General features: G+C 38.9%; 1 protein-coding gene across 8 annotated transcripts in view; it reads right to left on the bottom strand.

Moving 5' to 3' along the window:
* The window catches only part of ASIC2 (acid sensing ion channel subunit 2), a gene marked incomplete at its 5' end in the record, with an annotated part of 651,084 nt that overhangs the window by 48,881 nt on the left and 584,225 nt on the right, over nt 1-17,978 (bottom strand). For all 8 annotated transcript variants that reach the window (XR_014176809.1, XR_014176810.1, XR_014176811.1 and 5 more), the window contains one exon: nt 16,658-16,808. Coding sequence is in view for 5 of the 8 variants with exons in the window: in XM_081971172.1 (XP_081827298.1) it covers nt 16,658-16,808 (151 nt within the window). The remainder of the gene's footprint in view (nt 1-16,657; nt 16,809-17,978) is intronic.

The following is a 17,978-nucleotide window of genomic DNA, read 5'->3' as shown; positions in this document are numbered from 1 at the left end:
CCAGGAGACCCTATGCTATTCCAGACAAATGGCTGTCCAATCTCTTCTTAAAGACCTCTAGTGATGGAGAATCCATAACTTCTGGAGGCAAACCATTCCATTGATTGCTTTCACTGTCAGAAAAATTTCTCTTTAGTTCTAGTGTTGGATTTCTCTTTGATAAGTTTGTGTCTGTTACTTCTTGCCCTGCCCTGCCCTGTGGTGTTTTAGAGACTACATTTTAGTATTTTAGTAGTAAAGACCAACTGATAAATTGGGGGTGCGGAGGAAGGATGCACATACTAGGAATTCTATATTTTTGAAAGGCCAAAGAGTATATAACCTCTAAGATGATTCCAGAGGACAGCAATACTTCAAATATAAAGAATGGTTATTGACTTAGATGGGTTCCCATCAGGCTGCAAGAAGGAAATTCACCAGCATTCCTAAGGAAATTTAGGAATCTTCCAGATTTTATAAACTCAGTCAATCACATATTTAATTCAGGGCTTATACAAATAACCAAACAAATAAGCAAAATGCTTATTCAATTTAATAAAAACAATTGCCCACAGCAGGCAATGAAATGTGCCCTTTACTCAGTTTCACTTTCAGTTCTTCTTCATCAAAGTATGATGCAAAGTGATGATTCTTTTAATTCTTCTTTAAATGTTCTTTCCAAGTACCAAAATTAAGGAGGGAAAAATCCCCAATGTACGTAAGGGAAGCTGAGACAGCCTGAGGTCTTAAGAAAAGACTGCTGGACTGGACCAAAACATAACACAGTAGAATGAAACTTGGCTAATGGACAAAATAAGTGTCAATAGCAGCACTTTTTCATTAAAGTGCATCAGCGATCACTTTGTGCAGCTAAAACAAAATCTCACCAAAGATGCAGCTCTTGCTTATTAGAGCAAAAGTTTAAGAGGAGTAGACAAATACATGCAGAGAGAAGACTATCACAGAACATTAGCTACAGCCTGTTTTCTTTCTGTTACCAGAGGCCAGATACAATCAGATGAAATATGTCTAGCCAAGGGATAGGGCCTAGGCCCTAGGTCATACTCCAGATGTGACTGAACGTAATTTCCACCTTCCATGACTACTGGCTGCATTGACTAAGATACAAGTTGCAGTTAAAGAGTTGGAGATCCCTTGGGCCGCCTGTTTGACAGGCCTGCATTAAAGAGTTCATTTAGCAAACTTAACAAGTTTGCATTTTAGACATGGTAGAAAGGTCAGACAAAGATATGGGCTAACTCTAACCAGAAAGCACCACATATAATACAGCAGGCTCATCTGTAAAAACCTAGCTGAGACTGTACACTTAGAATATTTTACAGTGTTTTTTTCACTGACAATTATGAATGCTAATTCAATTAGCCTTTATGTTTTGAAGTACCAACTGATCACTTATTATAAATATTTGTCCCTGACACCTCACTACGGACTGTTTTTAAAAAATAACAGTTTTAAAATGAAATACACAGTATAGCATTTCCAACATAAAGTATCTCTCAACTCTCCCAAGTATAACACAAAGGCAACTGAATTATATACTTTTGTTTTAAAGGGTAACATGGTTTTAAAAGTGGAATGAAAATTCCCCAACTCTCTCCTGCTCATCTTGAATGAGAGCTCACTGATTTAAAAGTAGGTCAAACATTAAACTGAATGAAGGTACTTCGTACAATGTATACGTTATGACATTTACAAGATGTGATAATGTTGTCAATTTGCTTATCAGGCTTTAGAGAGCATCAGACAAATTGATGGAGTAGCAGCTATTCATTAAACTTATGTCAAGTTCAGAAGTAACATACCTTTATGTATCATGTTCAGGGCTGGATTTAGATGAAAAGAGGCCCTAGGCTATTCCACTTATGGGGCCCTTTCACCTCCCATTTTTAAGTTTGTAAATTACATGAGAGATAATAAAATACATCATTACTGTGATATATATCAATATATTAAATGAAACATGTTGTAATTGGTACTAACCTTTATAAAAAATGTGGCACGGATAATAAATAAAAATAAAAGGACCCTCTTGATCTTGAGGCCCTAGGCTGAAGCCTAGTTAGCCTATAGGAAAATCTGGCCCTGATCATGTTACTCTTCATGGTGTGAAGAGTAAAAGAGCAAGATTTTATTTCAAATTTTCTAGCTTCATTGGTCATTTGGAAGCAATGGCTGAAATGCAAAGCCATAACACTGTTGTTTGACTATGTCCATTCAGCCTCAGAAAAGAGTCACCAAAGAAAATCCAATACCTAGAGGACCAATGGGTGAGGCTATACATTTAAAGTGAGCATGCCACAAAGAACAAATTTAGGCCAACTTTTTTCCAATGAACTTAAAGACACGGGTGTCAAATTCGAACACATCGCGGGCCAGATCATGATGTATTGCGACGTTTTTGCCTTCGTGGAACTGGGGTGGGCATGGCCTGCATGTAAGGTATCCTGCCCATGGACCTCCAGTTTGACAGGCCTGCATTAAAGAGTTCATTTAGCAAAGCTCTGAAGAAGGTCATGCTGGAAAATGGTGAATCCTACAGTGCATGAATTAATATACATTATATTGTTAAGCCATTTTCTGGGTTTGTTTAGTACACTACATCTTAATTTAAACAGCCATAGAATCATAAGATTTTAATCCAATTCTCTTCCCAGGGCAGGAATTCTTAAACCACCCCAGACAAATGGCTATTTAACCTTTACTTGAAAATCTCTAGTAATGGCACACTCCAGGAAGCATTGCTGAATATTATCTTTGGAAATTCTTCCTTATTTTTAGTTTCAATCTCTCTCTGTAATGCTTCTTCCCACTGGTAGTTGTACCAGACTGTGGAGTTTTCTGCATTCTTTCCTGGGACAACTCTTCAAGTATTGGAAGACTGATATCGAGTCTTTCTTTAGTTTAAACATACCTAATTCTTTTCACTAAATCACAGGATTCAGCCTCCTTGATCCAAACTTCCTTCTCTGGTGTTTTCTTCCACACTCTTTCCAGCTTCTCAGAGTCCTTCTTGTATTAAAAAACCCAGAATAGCGTACCATATTTCAAGCGCAATCTGACCAGTGAAGCATACAGCTGAACTATCATATCACATGGTCTCAAAGCTACATTTCTTTTGATATAGCACATGATTGTGCTATAGATTTGATATAACACTTATCTGTTGTCTACCAGAATGCTGAATTCTGTCTCACAAGTTGAGCCAGGTATCATCACCTATTCTGCACTCATTCATGTCTTTTACTACTTTCACGTAGAATCTACATTTCTCATCACTGAACCTCAGATTGTTGGTTAGGTCTCAATCAGTGATGGGATTCAGCTAATTTGCACCACTTCGGGAGAACCAATTGTTAACTTTCTGAGCAGCTTGGTGAATTGGTTATTGGAAGAAATCATTAGGGCAGAGAACTGGTTGTTAAATTATTTGATTCCTAGTTGAATCCCACTGGTCTCAATACCTATCCAGGTTACTTGAGGGACTGTCCCACCTCTCTGGGATTGGCCTGTCCCATTCGTTCCAAGCAGAGGAGGCATGCTATGGGTCTCATCAGCCTGATTACTTCAGCTGGTAGGGTCCAGGCTGTTGCTCTCTGCTGTTGCTCCTGCCCTCTGGAACATCTCCCCCCCGCCAATGTGAGGCTGGTCCCTACCCAACTATTCTTTCATAAGGGCCTAAAGACCTGGCTTCCAATGGGGAACAGTACAGTGGAGGTGGTTGATTAACAACAAATCCCACCTCCCCCACATTCCATGCCCCTGTCCTCCCCATGTGTCCTTAAATTTTTATCTTTACTTTTAATTTATTTATGTTTTCATGTAGATTATCTGTATACGTATACACATAAATATACATGCCTGTAAGCCACCCAGAATTACCTTATGATAAGATCGGCAGCTAATAAATTTTATAAATAAATAAATAATGAAATTATCAAGATAATTTTGAACTTTGAACTTTTATGAAGTGTTAGCAATCCATCTCCCTTTTTGTGTCACTTGCATATTTTAGTAATTTATGAAAATATTGAAGAACACTGGGCCCAGAGAACTATTGGAAACCTTATTCCATGTTGATACAAAATCGTAAACATCTCACATTAGCTGTGGTTGTTAACCAGCTGTTAATTGTAATAGGAAGCCATTCTTTCCACATTCTAGTGTTTTAATTCAGCCTCACTTAAGTCTAAGTATACAACATCCATAGTATTCCTTTTGTCTAGTAATTTTGTTTAAAAGGAAAAGCAGAACTTTTACCTGTCCTGTCCTATTTTTAACAAAATCATGCTGGCTTCACAGTCACCTTTTCATTTCTAACTGCTCGCAAGCCTACAGGTCAACTTTTCTAATGACTCATACTAAGCCATAAGAAAAATCACTAGCAATGTTTAAATTGATCAATACTATTTCTGTAAATGTAGCTATTGAGTTTGCAATTTTGTTGGTTAAGCATAATAGGAATGAAGGTGGTGATTTTCATGAATAACTACAAGATTAATTTCAGGCCTCTATAGGTTTCGTCTAATACTACAGGGATTAGATTAAGATAAACCAAACAAGACATACTATGTGCTTCTTTGATGTGTAAAGCCAATTGCTATCTCTCAGGGCTCATGACTTGGATCATGGAATCCTTATTTTGCATTAATATATGTCAAGGATAGCAAACTTAAGGTTTTCCAGATGTTGTTGAACTAGAAACTCCAGCTAACATGGCTAATAAGGAAGCATGCTCAAGTTGGGATTATGTAATTAGGGGACTACAAATTATTCATTTCCTACTTCTATGAATGGAGCAAGGCAGAAGGGGAAAATCAGTTGGTTATTAATGGACAAGCCATGACGTTTAGGTACAGGATGTAGAGTGAGTACACTGAACCTCTTTCACATCAATTGAATAAGTGCATAAAGTATAAAATATCTTAAAATAAGCTATTTTAAGTATAAAATAGCTTAAGACCCTTTGTTTTCTATGGTTTCTGGGCCACTGGCAGAGAAGGGAAATGCCAATGACCTTTTCTCTCTGGAAAAACACAGCTAATTGCTTGTATTTCTCTGTTCATTAGGAAAAGGTCCAAAATATAATGCGATGAGAGAACATTTGCATGTTCCTCTGGGTGACATCTCTTGCTGTCCTTATGAAGGTCAAGGGCACACAGAGCTGGCTTAGAGACAAATTCTCAGGCCAACACTCTCTCCTCCATCACCTCTGAGAATTTTATTTATTCTTCTGCATTGTAGCATTTTAAGGATGTTACTCATCCAGCAGCACTTTTAGCATTCTCAGCAACATAAATCAAGAACCTTGTCACCTTTTTATGGCTACAACTAAATACTGATACCAAGTAATACAGCATCTTAAGATCATTTAAAAGAAAGCAGTGTCCTTCCTCTTGTAAGACTGTTGGTCTCTGATCCAAGATTGTTTTATGGAGAAGTTGAATTAGAGGTGTCCAAGATGAAGTCCTACCTTGGACAAAAGAACTGCCACAAAAATTTACAAGACTAAGAACCAGTTTCTGGTCACAAGGAAATGTGTGAAAAAGTTATTCTACAGAGAAAGATGTTGGCAAAACTATAATCAGAACAGCAACAAACTACTTGACACTGTCCAAATATTAGGGATTTCAGTTCCCATCAACTCCAACCAAAATACCCAAAGTAAAGCCCTTGTAGGAACTGTTATCAAAAACTTGAGGGTATCAAATCCTCTACTCCAGTATATATACATAATGTTAAGACACATACACAGAATTATAGTATGATTTATATTAATAATGCAAAGTATAGATATTTGTGTTACTTAGTCTTCAATCTGGGTCTGTCCTTGAAGAAGACCCAGAAGTTACAACTGGTTCCACATGCAACATGCAATTTTGGGCAGTTTATGTTTCATTTGTGTTAAAACACTGCTGCATGAACTTCATTGGCTTCCAGTTATTTTCTGGGTGACATTTGAGACAATGGTTATCACTAATAAATCCCTAAATGCCATGGTGCTAGTTTATCTGTGGGATTGCCTCTCCCTGAGAGTACTTACTCATTCCTACCGAGTTAGATAGGATGCGGTGCACTCCATATCCTTTCCCTTAAATGTTGCTATCTAGTTGGACATCAGAGATGTATTTTTTCCCATGGCTCCCCTGACCATTTAGAGCAGTCTGTTCTCCTGAGATTTGGAGGGTCCCCACTCTTCTGAAGGGCTGTGAAGACCTGGTTCTTCACCAGCGCTGTGCTAATACAGAAGTAAGTCCAGGAAATGTAAATATGGAATTAGTGGAATGTTGTAGCACTATGATTGGGCTATATGGTGTTGTTGTCAGGTTCATATTTGTTCTTTTTTTACTGAACGTTATTGTGAGTTCTCTAGGAGTATCATGCATTGGATAAGTAGCCATATACATTTTCTACGTAATTTTTTTTTTGGGCTCAAGGCAGGGGTGGCGAACAAGTTCGACAAAAAGAGCCAAAATTTTAAACTGTGAGAGCCAGAGAGCCACACCACGCAGTGACCTGCCAAAACAGACAAACACTCACACAAAAGCATATAATTTTAACAATAATATATTAAACACATAATATAACATGCTCAGTCAGGTGTTTTTTGTTATAAATTTTTATAAACCCATTAGAGCTGCTGTATAACTTTTAAATCCATAAATAAGTGGAATCTCTGTCCACCTAACAACCTACAAGATTACTTGATGACCACAACCAGGAATGCCACACTTGCAGTCATTAAACAAAGCAGTCACATATCTCGCTTAATGACTGCTTTGCTCAGTGACGAGATTGTGATTGTAAATCGAGTACAACCTATACATGGGTAAAGCCTGGTCCTAATATTATCTTCCTTTAACCTAATATATGTATTATAATATATATATGAGTTTGGATTATCTTTGATATCTATTACAATTACAGGCTGTGAGAAAAACACTCGTAGAATTTTGGGAAATATACTAACTATGGAAATTCAATTAAATGTTTTCTCCTATTTAAAACTCTGCTGCTCCTGAACCCAGAGCTTCAATATGCAACCATTATTATTAATTTGAGCAATCATTGCATAGACCCAAGGATAGCCATATTGATTTCCATTCCAGAGTAGAGCTTAAGTCCACTTTCCAAATATCTCAAAGAAAAGTTCTCCACATCATTAGAACCTCACCGGAATCCTGCAGCAACTGTGCTAGACTTTGAAGCATTTTTTTGGGGGCGCAGCAGAGGGCGCTGTTGAGCTAAACCCGGAAGTACGGTCGATGCGAGGACGCTCTGAGCTGGTGGAGCGGAGGCAAGCGTCGTCGCGTCGACTGTACTTCCGGGTTTAGCGCGCGATCCGAGCCACAGTATACTAAATAATGGTAAGAGGCAAAGAGCCTCATTTATTTTGGCCGCGAGCCGCATGTGGCTCGCGAGCCGCGTGTTCACCACCCCTGGCTCAAGGGATCCTTGGTGCATTTTCTTTTGCCAAATTCCTTGTTTTTTTTACATGTTATTCACCCTGAACACAATTTAATGTTTCAAGTTTCAGGATACTTTACTCATTATCTTTTAAAACCCTGAAAAGATGTATGTATGTATTCAAATCTCAACACTAACATTACTACAGTAAAATCTGCGTTTGCCATAGCATGTTATTTTTTCTTGTGAATCAGAGTCACCTTCTTGTGTGTATCCCAAAGATGCTTTTTTCAAAAGGCAACCACGCTATGTTTTTCCTTGAAGATATTTCACTTCTCATCCAAGAAGCTTCTTCAGTTCTGGGAAGGGACTACACATCTTGTGTGTAGTACCTTCCACTATGCAATGTTGATGCTCTCCCCAATTGGACTATTTGTCATCAAATGTTTTCCACAAATAAGGCAAAGAGGCCCTTCCACAGCCACTCCAGGAACCTTATCAACTACTCCCTGACTAAGCTTAAAGACCTTTCTGCTGAAAGGGCAGATATGTAGGTTGGAGAAAGTGGGATATAGATATAGATGGTTGATATTAGAGCATGCTGAAAAGAGAAGCCTGATGAAATCATCCTTATCAAGGCCTATATAAACAGACTCCCCATTTGCCTATACTGCTTCATTTGGGACTTGGCTTATTTGTCAGGAACTAAATTGACCGTTGGCTTACCTGAATGGTCGTTCTCTAGGCGCTGCGGGAGAGTCCAAGCATGGGTTAACTTCAGCTTGCTGCCCAAGGACTGAGTTCAAAGATTGTGTAGTCATGCCTCCTGCTCCCTTTAGGGGGTCAGTTTTAAAAAATGAAGAGATGAGGCCTAGAAGGATGTTGGTAACAGATGTACTATGTCCTCAGAGGTGGAACTCACGCTCTGGTGGACTACCCCAGGGTGGGGTTGGACTCTCCCGCAGCACTTAGAGAACGACCATTCAGGTAAGCCAATGGTCATTCTCCTAGGCGCTGCTTGGAGAGTCCAAGCATGGGTCATACCCAAGCTATGTACTCCTAGGGTGGGAAGAAGGAATGTCCTGGTTAGCAGGATCCGCAAGGACCCGTTGCAAGACCTGCCATCCAAAGGAAGCTTCAGCGGCTGCAAAAGAGTCCAATCTATAGTTCCGGATGAATGGAGATGGCAAGGACCAGGCAGTTGCCCAGGTAGTTGCCAGATACATCCTTGCGTGGCCCAAGCAGCCGTAGTTGTGGCGCTCCTCATGGAGTGTGCCGTTATGCGAGGAGGAACAGACCTAGCTTGATGTTCGTAAGCTAGCTTAATGCAGGCGCGCAGCCAGCATCCTATGGTGGAAGATGATACCTTCCTGCCCATGGAGGTGGGCTGGAAGAATATGAAGAATGATTCTGACTTGCGAAAGGGGGCTGTCCTCTTCTTGTATACCCGCACTGTGCAGTGCACATCCAATTTGTGCCAGGTGCACTCCCTGGGATGTCTGGGGTGCGGACAAAAGTCAGGGAGGATGACCTCTTGTGTTCTATGGAATAAGGAGTTAATTTTTGGGAGAAATGACGGTTCTAGTCGCAGAATGACTCTGTCTGAATGTATAATACAAAGGTCCTCCCTAACTGAGAGCGCTGCCAGCTCCGAAATTCTGCGCGCTGAAGTGATGGCTACTAGAAAGGCAGTTTTGAACGACAAATGTTGCAGGCTAATGGATCGAATTGGTTCGAATGGCACCAATGTTAGGGTCTGCAGGACGATCGATAGGTCCCAAGTAGGGTATCGGTGTATCGTCAGGAGGCGTAGATTGGTAACCCCCTTCACGAAGCTGCAGACCTTGGGTGTCTGCTGAGTGGTTGAGAAGTGTCTCTGGACAAAATGGTGGCTAGGGCAGCCATCTGCCTACGATGCGTGTTGGGGGCAAGGCCCTTGTCCAACCCCTCCTGGAGGAATTCCAGGATTTGAGGGATTGTCGCCGCGGTGACGATCTTTGAACTCAGTCCTTGGGCAGAAAGCTGAAGTTAACCCATGCTTGGACTCTCCAAGCAGCGCCTAGGAGAAAGAGTGACTTCCTCAATTGAAATTCCTTAGGAAAGGAAGGGAAAGGACCAGAGACTTTACAGATTGCAACCATCAAATCCACGTCTTTCCAAACAAGCTGTAGATCATCAGCAGAGACACAAACCAAGGAAGCAATAATCAAACCAACCCAGATGTTAAATATGGTTTTCTGGTAAGATAGAAAGCTACTTCAAACTAAACCAAAGCACACCAACATTCATCAAGGTCTGTGACACCGGCAGCAATTCTCTGGAGATAGTAAGAACAGAACTGGAAACTTTCTGTATGGAAACCTGGTAACAATTTTAGGTCTCATTTTTTTTAAAGGAAGTAGAATCCAATAGATCACCTATTTTCAGTCACATATTAAGTCACTGGAGCTATAATTGCCAACTTTTCAGGTATTCAGCCCATTTCCTGCCCTCAAGGATCAAGACAGGATCAAAAATGGAAATTCACAGGTGGTGCTTTTTTCATTCCAGCACAAACACTTTGGAGAAAGGTGACTCTATTGAATTTTTGCTTTTCATCAGACAGCACAAAGGCTGTTCTACATAAATAATGCAATGCTTTATAGACCATGACATTGCATTATTATTTGTGTTGCACAAGCCACCTGTTCAAAAAATTGTGAGCACCAACTAGCATTTTCCAATACTGATGCAGTATATGGCATTGACAGTTGCTGTTCAATATGTATGGACAGAGGGAATGAGGGAGTGAAGATTTATTATGTTGGGTTCTTTGGAGTTTGCTAAACATATCATTGGTCAATTAGGCTGAAAATATTGGGATTTGTAGTTTTATAATCTTAGGGGGGTTAAAGTTTTCCAAACTGTACTGACAGACTTAACTCCAAATACCTCCACGACAAAAACAAATAGCCACTGATACACTTCTAGCAAGCTGATAGACTTCTCCCCATCCTTTGGGGAAGGATAGAAACCAAAGCAGAAATTATAATAGTCCCAAACTTTGAATAGTCTTTTCCTTCGATAACAATAGCAGAAGAGATATATTACCAAGCTGAAAATTCAAGGTTCCTATATATTATCATCTTCCTATTTTTAAAAGAGTCAAATCTTGTTTTGCCCCTAAGTCAGCATGTAAAATCTCAGGGAGAGGGGAGAGAGGGAAAAAAGGCATCAGTAGTCGTGACATATTTTGATGCTAGTATTTGGATCTCCTCAATTCTGTACCAAATTATATGTTGTTATGGCAACCAAGGCTGCTGATTACTTGCTATCACTATGTGCAACATGGTGTACAGGTAAGTACATGTGTTGTATGCATATACTGTATGTGTATAATCAAGTATGCATCATTTGTAAGTTTGGAGAGAATGCTTGTCTCTGCAAAAAGATAAAAGATCCAATTTGGAACACCTTCACCTAATGGAATTTTTGATGAGCCAGACTTAGGACACAAAGGATGGCTTTAAGAGTTATAGACCTAGATTAGACTGTTCAGAAAGCAGTTTTCAATGGTAGAGGGTGGAAGACAGCACTTTAAAAACAAACAAACACTTAGAAAGAAAGAGAAAGCCTCTAATGGCCTTCTTTGCAAACAAGTTGTCCAGACTGAAGCAGTACAATAATTCTAGAGCTATGGAACAGATAAGGAACTGATTCCAGGAATCATTAAATTTCAGGCCTGGGAGACTTCATATTTTACATTAAATTTCTTATCCCTTGTTAGAATAATCAGATATCCCAGAGTTGCACAGGGCAGATGGCTTGAGCGATGGAACTCCTCATTTTAGTCCAGTCTATAGTAGCTAGGAATTCATGGCTGCCTTACAGTGCAGAGCAAAGGCAGGGTAATTGATAGGATTTAGAAGTTCTTATACTGGATCATCATCCACCAGTGTTGCCAACCTAAATTGCTTTTGGAATCCTGTTGGGAAAATATTCCACCCTGGTTAATTGTCCTTAGCACAAGGACAATTTAAAGATATTGAAGATCCATAACTGAGCCTTCTAATTGTTTACACTGCTTTTAAGAGAATTTATCTAATATATTTTTGTAGCATAACACATAACACATAACTCAAAAGGAGAGTTACAGTTGAGAAACAGGATGAGGAAAGCATTAAATTGCTTTTCCCTATAATGCATGTCCCAACTCACCACACATATACTCCCTTAACAGCTTTTAAATAAAATTAAAGAAGTGGGAGATCTGATCAAGTACTTTCAACATCTCATCTATTCCTAATATTTTCAATCCCTGTGGTGAGTTGACAAGTTGGTGTCATCAGCAGAATAAGCACAGACGAAAGATGTGAAATTAAATTCCAGCTCAGTCATGAAAGTCATCGGCAACTTGGCCAAATAATAGACAAGTTCTAATCTATTTCTCTTGCATGTGTTTTCCAAGAAAATGTAACAAATAAGTAAATTACTATTATGCCTATCCACACACTCATGTTTAGGTTCTCCAGAAATACTCATTTAAGCTTGACTCTTTGCATATGTCTCTTTGCATAGGAGTCAGATCTTCTTTGTATATGACATTGTCCTCTTAGCTAAGAAAATGGCTGGGTTTCCATCTTCTGAACAAGGAGGAAGGAGAAAAATTTATATCATACAATTTGTCTGAGTTTATATAACGATTAAGCTATGATTTGCTTAAAGATTGTTGAGTAAACTATAACTGGATGGAGTTTTACAATATATTGAACCATAAAACCATACTTTGCAAATCCTTAATCCAACATCAAATAAATCTCATTAATGGTATGAAACCATTATTCACTTCTTACTTTCATTTTCACTGCCACCTTTTCATTTATTTTCCTTTTTCTTGCAAAGATGAATCTATACATAACCAAATATACCTCTCATACAGTTTACACTTATTTGAATGTTACCTGTTCATGGTATTGTTTGTTTCTTCATAAAATCTAGTTCCCAGTGAGATGACAAACCCATATTTGGACTATATCATTTCAAATTACCAACAGTAGTATTTGCACACTGGTGGTAGTCCACTTGTCTCTATTTACAACATAGTCCTTTCAGCAGTTCCAAGAAAGTTCCACACTCGTTTACTATTCAAGTGAATCTGAGGGCATATATAAACTTCCAAGTGGCCTCCACTATTCAGTCAGAAGTGAAGAAGCTTCTTGGATGATGTTAGGTAAGCTCCCAATTGGGAGAGCGAGTGCGTTCAGAGAAGCGTTCTGAGAGTTGTGTTGGAGAACACACAAACCGGCATACAGAGACACTGCAGTTTAAATAGGCTTTTACTTTCATGGAAATAGAGGTATCAGAGACCATCAAATAGTCCAAATCATACAGGGATAAGACAGTCATCAATGTCTTTCAGTTAAGGGATAATCTGAATAACATAGTCCATAATCATACAAACAGTCCGGTACACAAAGTTTGCTAGCAGTTTCAAAACTTAGAATAGATCACAGCACTTCTAATAGCCAACTTCCAAACACTCAGATCAGATCAGCATCTAAACAGTGATTCTGGCTCCATCTTATGGCCAATTGAGGAAACAGCAACCAATCACATTTACAGCATGATTTAAAGAAACAGGTACAGCATTGTTATATGATTTATCTATTGCCAATCCAACCGTTAGATTATATTCCTAACAGATGAGAAGCGAAATGTCTTCAAGAAAAAACAAAGAAAACCCAGTTGCCTTTTGAAACCACCTTTGGGACATCCATGACTTGGATGAGTGAGAACCTCCACAGAGATTTCTGAGCAGCCTTTGGATGTTTGTCCCACAGTCTTATCATGCTGCTACTGCTGAAACCTGCATTAATCTGGCGGAAGCGGAAAATATCCGCATATAGTACTACTGGCTGTTAATCAGCAGTACCTTTAAATTAGTAAGATGCATGCAATCATATTGGTTTAGAACTCACTCACTCTCTCTCTCTCTCTCTCTCTCTCTCTCTCTCTCTCTCTCTCTCTCTCTCTCTCTCTCTCTCTCTCTCTCTCTCTCTCTCTTTCTTTCTCTCTCTCTCCCCTGCATACATACATACAGATGGCTGCTTTGGTGGGATGTGGTGTAAGCCAATATAGGTTTTTGCTTGGCCAAAATACATGACTGCATTTTTGAAACTTGTTTGTTTGTTTGTTTGTTCAATTAATTTATATAGCTGATCACTTCAAATACATGGGTCACATACAGCAGTTAAAACTATATAAAAACAAATAACAATATAAAGTCAAATATACAAACACATATAAAATCCATGCAACAAATCAGTCATAAAAAAGCCACTATTAACAATCAAAATATAACCATTGGAGAAGTTCTACTGCATTCTCAAATCTCTGGTAGGTTCAGGAGGATGAATTTTCAAAGACAGGCATTATGACAGGCTCTTCTGGGCCCTACAATGGACATTCCCTAACGGGAAAACTTGGAGCATGTGTCTTCTGCCAGACCTAATAAGACAGATTTAATCGGGAGAGTACGGTAGTTCCTCAAATAATCTGGTACCATGACATGAAGGGTTTTGTAGATCATCAGCACCTTGAATTAATCAGTGAAGCTCACAGACCAGAGCTATAATGTGTATTGACTGAAGAGTTCACATAACTGTCCACATAGCTGCCTTCTGCATCAGCTATATTGGACAGTAAATGTTTCATCTGAAACCCAGAATGGGTTTCATTTTGGGTTTCAGTTTTGATGTTTGATTTTTTTTTTTTTTTTTTTTTTTTGTGAATAAGCTAAGATTGCAGAGAGAGAAATATAAGATCTGGGGAATAAGATTGGTATTAATTAGATTTTAGCTGTATGTCTTTTCCCTGAATTCTGGCTTTTAATTTCTCTGCCTTATTTTTCTTATTCCCCTTCTATGCTTTTCATATTGTAGCTTACCCTAAAAGCGAAATGATGATTGAAATGTATGATAAAAGATTAAATACATGACTGGAGTATATTTTAGCTATGTTTAATCAATTAATTATAAGTGAATTATACTGTAATTCAATTTTTGTCTTAGTCTAAGCCATTCCATTTTGGACAGCATTCTTAGCCAGATAAAATTGTGTAGCCTCGTGACAAAAATTATTTATTAAGTTTTTTCCTATCTTTGCATATCTCTCCTCCAAGTCTTATCCACATTCTCAGGGTCTGATTTTGTAGTTATGGCAATTCTAGATATCATCTTAAAACAAAATGCTAACATTGCATCTTAAATCTCAGAGACTGTGTTCTTGCTGGTGCAACAAAAGGAGCACTCTTTTTTTAAAAAATCATATCCACAGCTGAAGTCATCTCTATACACTGCTGTTATTCTTGTACTGCTAATATTAAAACCTGGTTGCTCCTCAAGGCATAGCAGAGAGATATCTTAAAGTAAGCACATGCCCACCGTCACTTTCAAATGCTAACTACTACCTTTACTGAAGAAAGTGTCAATATAAGTCTAACATATATGAAACAATTTTGGATTTCTGCTTTGAAATCTAAACTCTATTGATGATAATGTATAAAACGACAATGTTACATTTAAAGTGGGGGGAAACAGGATTCAAATTGTTCCTCTTAAACAATATTGGATAATTGTACATCATTCAAAGAAAATAATAATAATAAATAATAGCAGAGTAAACCATGTCTATTTTTGTTTACAGGTGGTGCTCAACTTATAACCATTCATTTAGCAACCATTTGAAGTTAGAATGGCAAAAAGTGACATGACCAGTAATTGCACTTATGAACACTGTAATATCCTCACAGTCGTGTAATCAAAATTTGAGCACTTGGCAATCAAAATGTACTTGCAAAGGTTGCAGCATACTGGGGTCGTGTGATTATCATTTTCTACCTTTGCAACCGGCTTCCGTAAAGGAAAATCAATGGGGAAGCTGGACTTATTTAATGGCTTCATGATTTCATGAACAACTGCAGTGATTCATTTAACAACCATGGCAGAAAGGGTCATAACATCAGGAGTAACTCACTTAACAATCGTCATTTAGCAATATAAATTCTGGTCCCATTTGTGGTTATAAGTTGAGAATTTCTTATATATAAGACAAAATGTTACCAAACTCCAACTATCGTAACAATTAGGAATAAGAACACATTTCTCGGGTTTGTTTGTTTTCATATTCTACATTTTCTTACCATCAAGGTTATTGTAGTGTATTTTCAGATCAGCTCATGTCACAATAATAGCAATAAAATTATGTAACGAAATGCTGTGTTGTCCTTTTTCAGAAATGAATGCACATTTATGTAACCTTTGCAATGAATGTTTTATTCAGAGAACTGCACTGAAATAACTAACTGCATTTCAATTTGGCTATCAGTTTAATGGGAGAAAGGGTCTAACATTTAAAACAGGATTGTACCAGTTCCCCATTTTATATTTATACCTTCCAAACACCTGGAATATATTAAGGAACCAATTGTGATAAATTCAAATGGGCTCTATGTCTATCAGTAGGTTTTGTTGTGAAAACAGTAAAGCAGCTGTTAAATATGAAATGCTGGAGATACGTTCTGTTTCAGAATTTCCCCGATATGTATGATATTCATAGCTGGGAACATGTCCTCACTGTAATTTTAATGGCATAAAAATGGGAGGCTGTCTGAGCAGGTAGTAGCATCAGTCTGATCTTGTCTAATTTGGAAATTATTTGGGGTCTGGCCTGATTAATACTTAGATGACAGGTTATCAGGGAGTATCATGGCTATAGCTGAATTGGAAATATTTTTGAAATAAGATACAGGTGAATCATGTCTGTACTATTGCCAAAAAATAAATAAATATTGAGAGCAGGTTTGGTGTAGTGGTTAAGAGGGTGGTTTGGTAGTCAATGAATTCTAGTCTTACTTAGGCATGAAAACAGGTTGAGTGACTTTGGGCCAGTCATTTTCTCTCAGCTCAACCCAAATCATAGGGTTCTTGTTATGGATAAAATAGGAGGAGGAAGTAATATTATGTATGTTCATCACTTGAGTTACTTATAAAGTAATACAGGTGGGATAAAAAAAATCCTACATGGAATTCATTAAATCATAAAGAGGCAAGCTTGATTTAAAAAAAAACTTTATGATTGCTGGAATCTGGGAAGTATGGGAACTGCAATTCCATTATGCTGGATTCAACTTCTACTTATTTTTAACACTAAAGATCAGCAAATATGAACGAAGAATATAGCTACAGATAAACAGAACCAATAGTTCTTCTCTTACCTGTTTCACCCCATATTGGCAAGTATTCATCTTGCTGAATGTCCAGCATTATCTCCAGTCCATTTCCTGTCCCACCCTTGAACGTGGTCAACAGTGGATGCCCCTCTTCGCCTGAGTTAAACATGTAGCATTTCCCATATTTCGTAAACACCTAGGGAAGAAAGATAGAAAAAGGACACTCAAAAAACATAGCTGATAAACATTCTTAAGGTCTGTGAACTTGATTTCAGAAACTCTAGGTATATAATACTTTATTTGATGCTATTTAATAGAATTTAAAGGACATAACTCTGGGTGGCTTAAAATTTAAAAAGAAGGAAGAAAGGAAGGAAGGAAGGAAAGAAAGTATACATCCAGATGCCAAACTTTCTATAACAAGCAAAACAGAGACTCAACTACCACCTTGCCCAAGGCCTGGGAGATCAGCCAAGTTTCAGTGACTTTCTGAATAACACCAGGGTGGGAATAATATGGATTTCTGTGGGGATGCTGCTTTCTCATTGAATCATCTTTCAAAGCCTAATTAACTGATTGAAACCTTTATATAAAATATTCCCTACAGTTCAGACAGATGGATATACATTAACCACGAACACCATGAGTTATACCAGTGATGTCGAACCTATGGCACGCGTGCCACAAGTGGCACGCGGAGCCATTTGTCAGGGCACGTGAGGCGCTGCCCTGTCAGCTGGCCAGCGCGCATGCACGCGCTGGCCAGCTGAATTCACCTTTTTAAAAGCTATTTTTCGCCTTCCCCAGGCTCCAGAGGCTTTATAGGAGCCTGGGGAGGGCGAAAAGAGCCTTCCCCGCCCCCCCGGAGGCTTCAGGGACCGTCCGGAGGCTTCTCTGAAGCCTTCGGAGCGCTTAAAATGACCCTCCGAGCAACCCGGAAGTCACTTCTGGTTTGCTCAGTGGGTGGTTTTAAGCGCTCCGAAGGCTTCAGGGAAGCCTCCGGACGGTCCCTGAAGCCTCCGGAGGGCCTCCGGGGGGCGGGGAGGCTTTTTTCGCCCTCCCCAGGCTCCTATAAAGCCTCTGGACTCTGTGGAGGGCGAAAAAAGCATGTAAAAAAGGGGGAGTCGCGCGTTGTGCGCGCATGCACACTGGGGGGGTCACACATTGCATTATGGGTGTGGCACGCCCGCACACGACCCCCCTGCGCTCCCCCCATTTGTGGCACGCGAGCCAAAAAAGGTTCGCCATCACTGAGTTATACCAATTGATTGCTTATTTTTAAATTATAGCTTGCTAAACCAGCTCCTAATTTTTAAAAAAGCCAAATTAATACATGAATAAATCATGTACTTTAAAAATTGTAAGT

This window comes from Natrix helvetica (assembly GCF_964273705.1).
Source record: "Natrix helvetica genome assembly, chromosome: Z".
NCBI lineage: Eukaryota > Metazoa > Chordata > Lepidosauria > Squamata > Natricidae > Natrix > Natrix helvetica.
The sequence above is the reverse complement of the archived record's forward strand: the minus strand, read 5'-3'. Positions and strand labels throughout refer to the sequence as shown.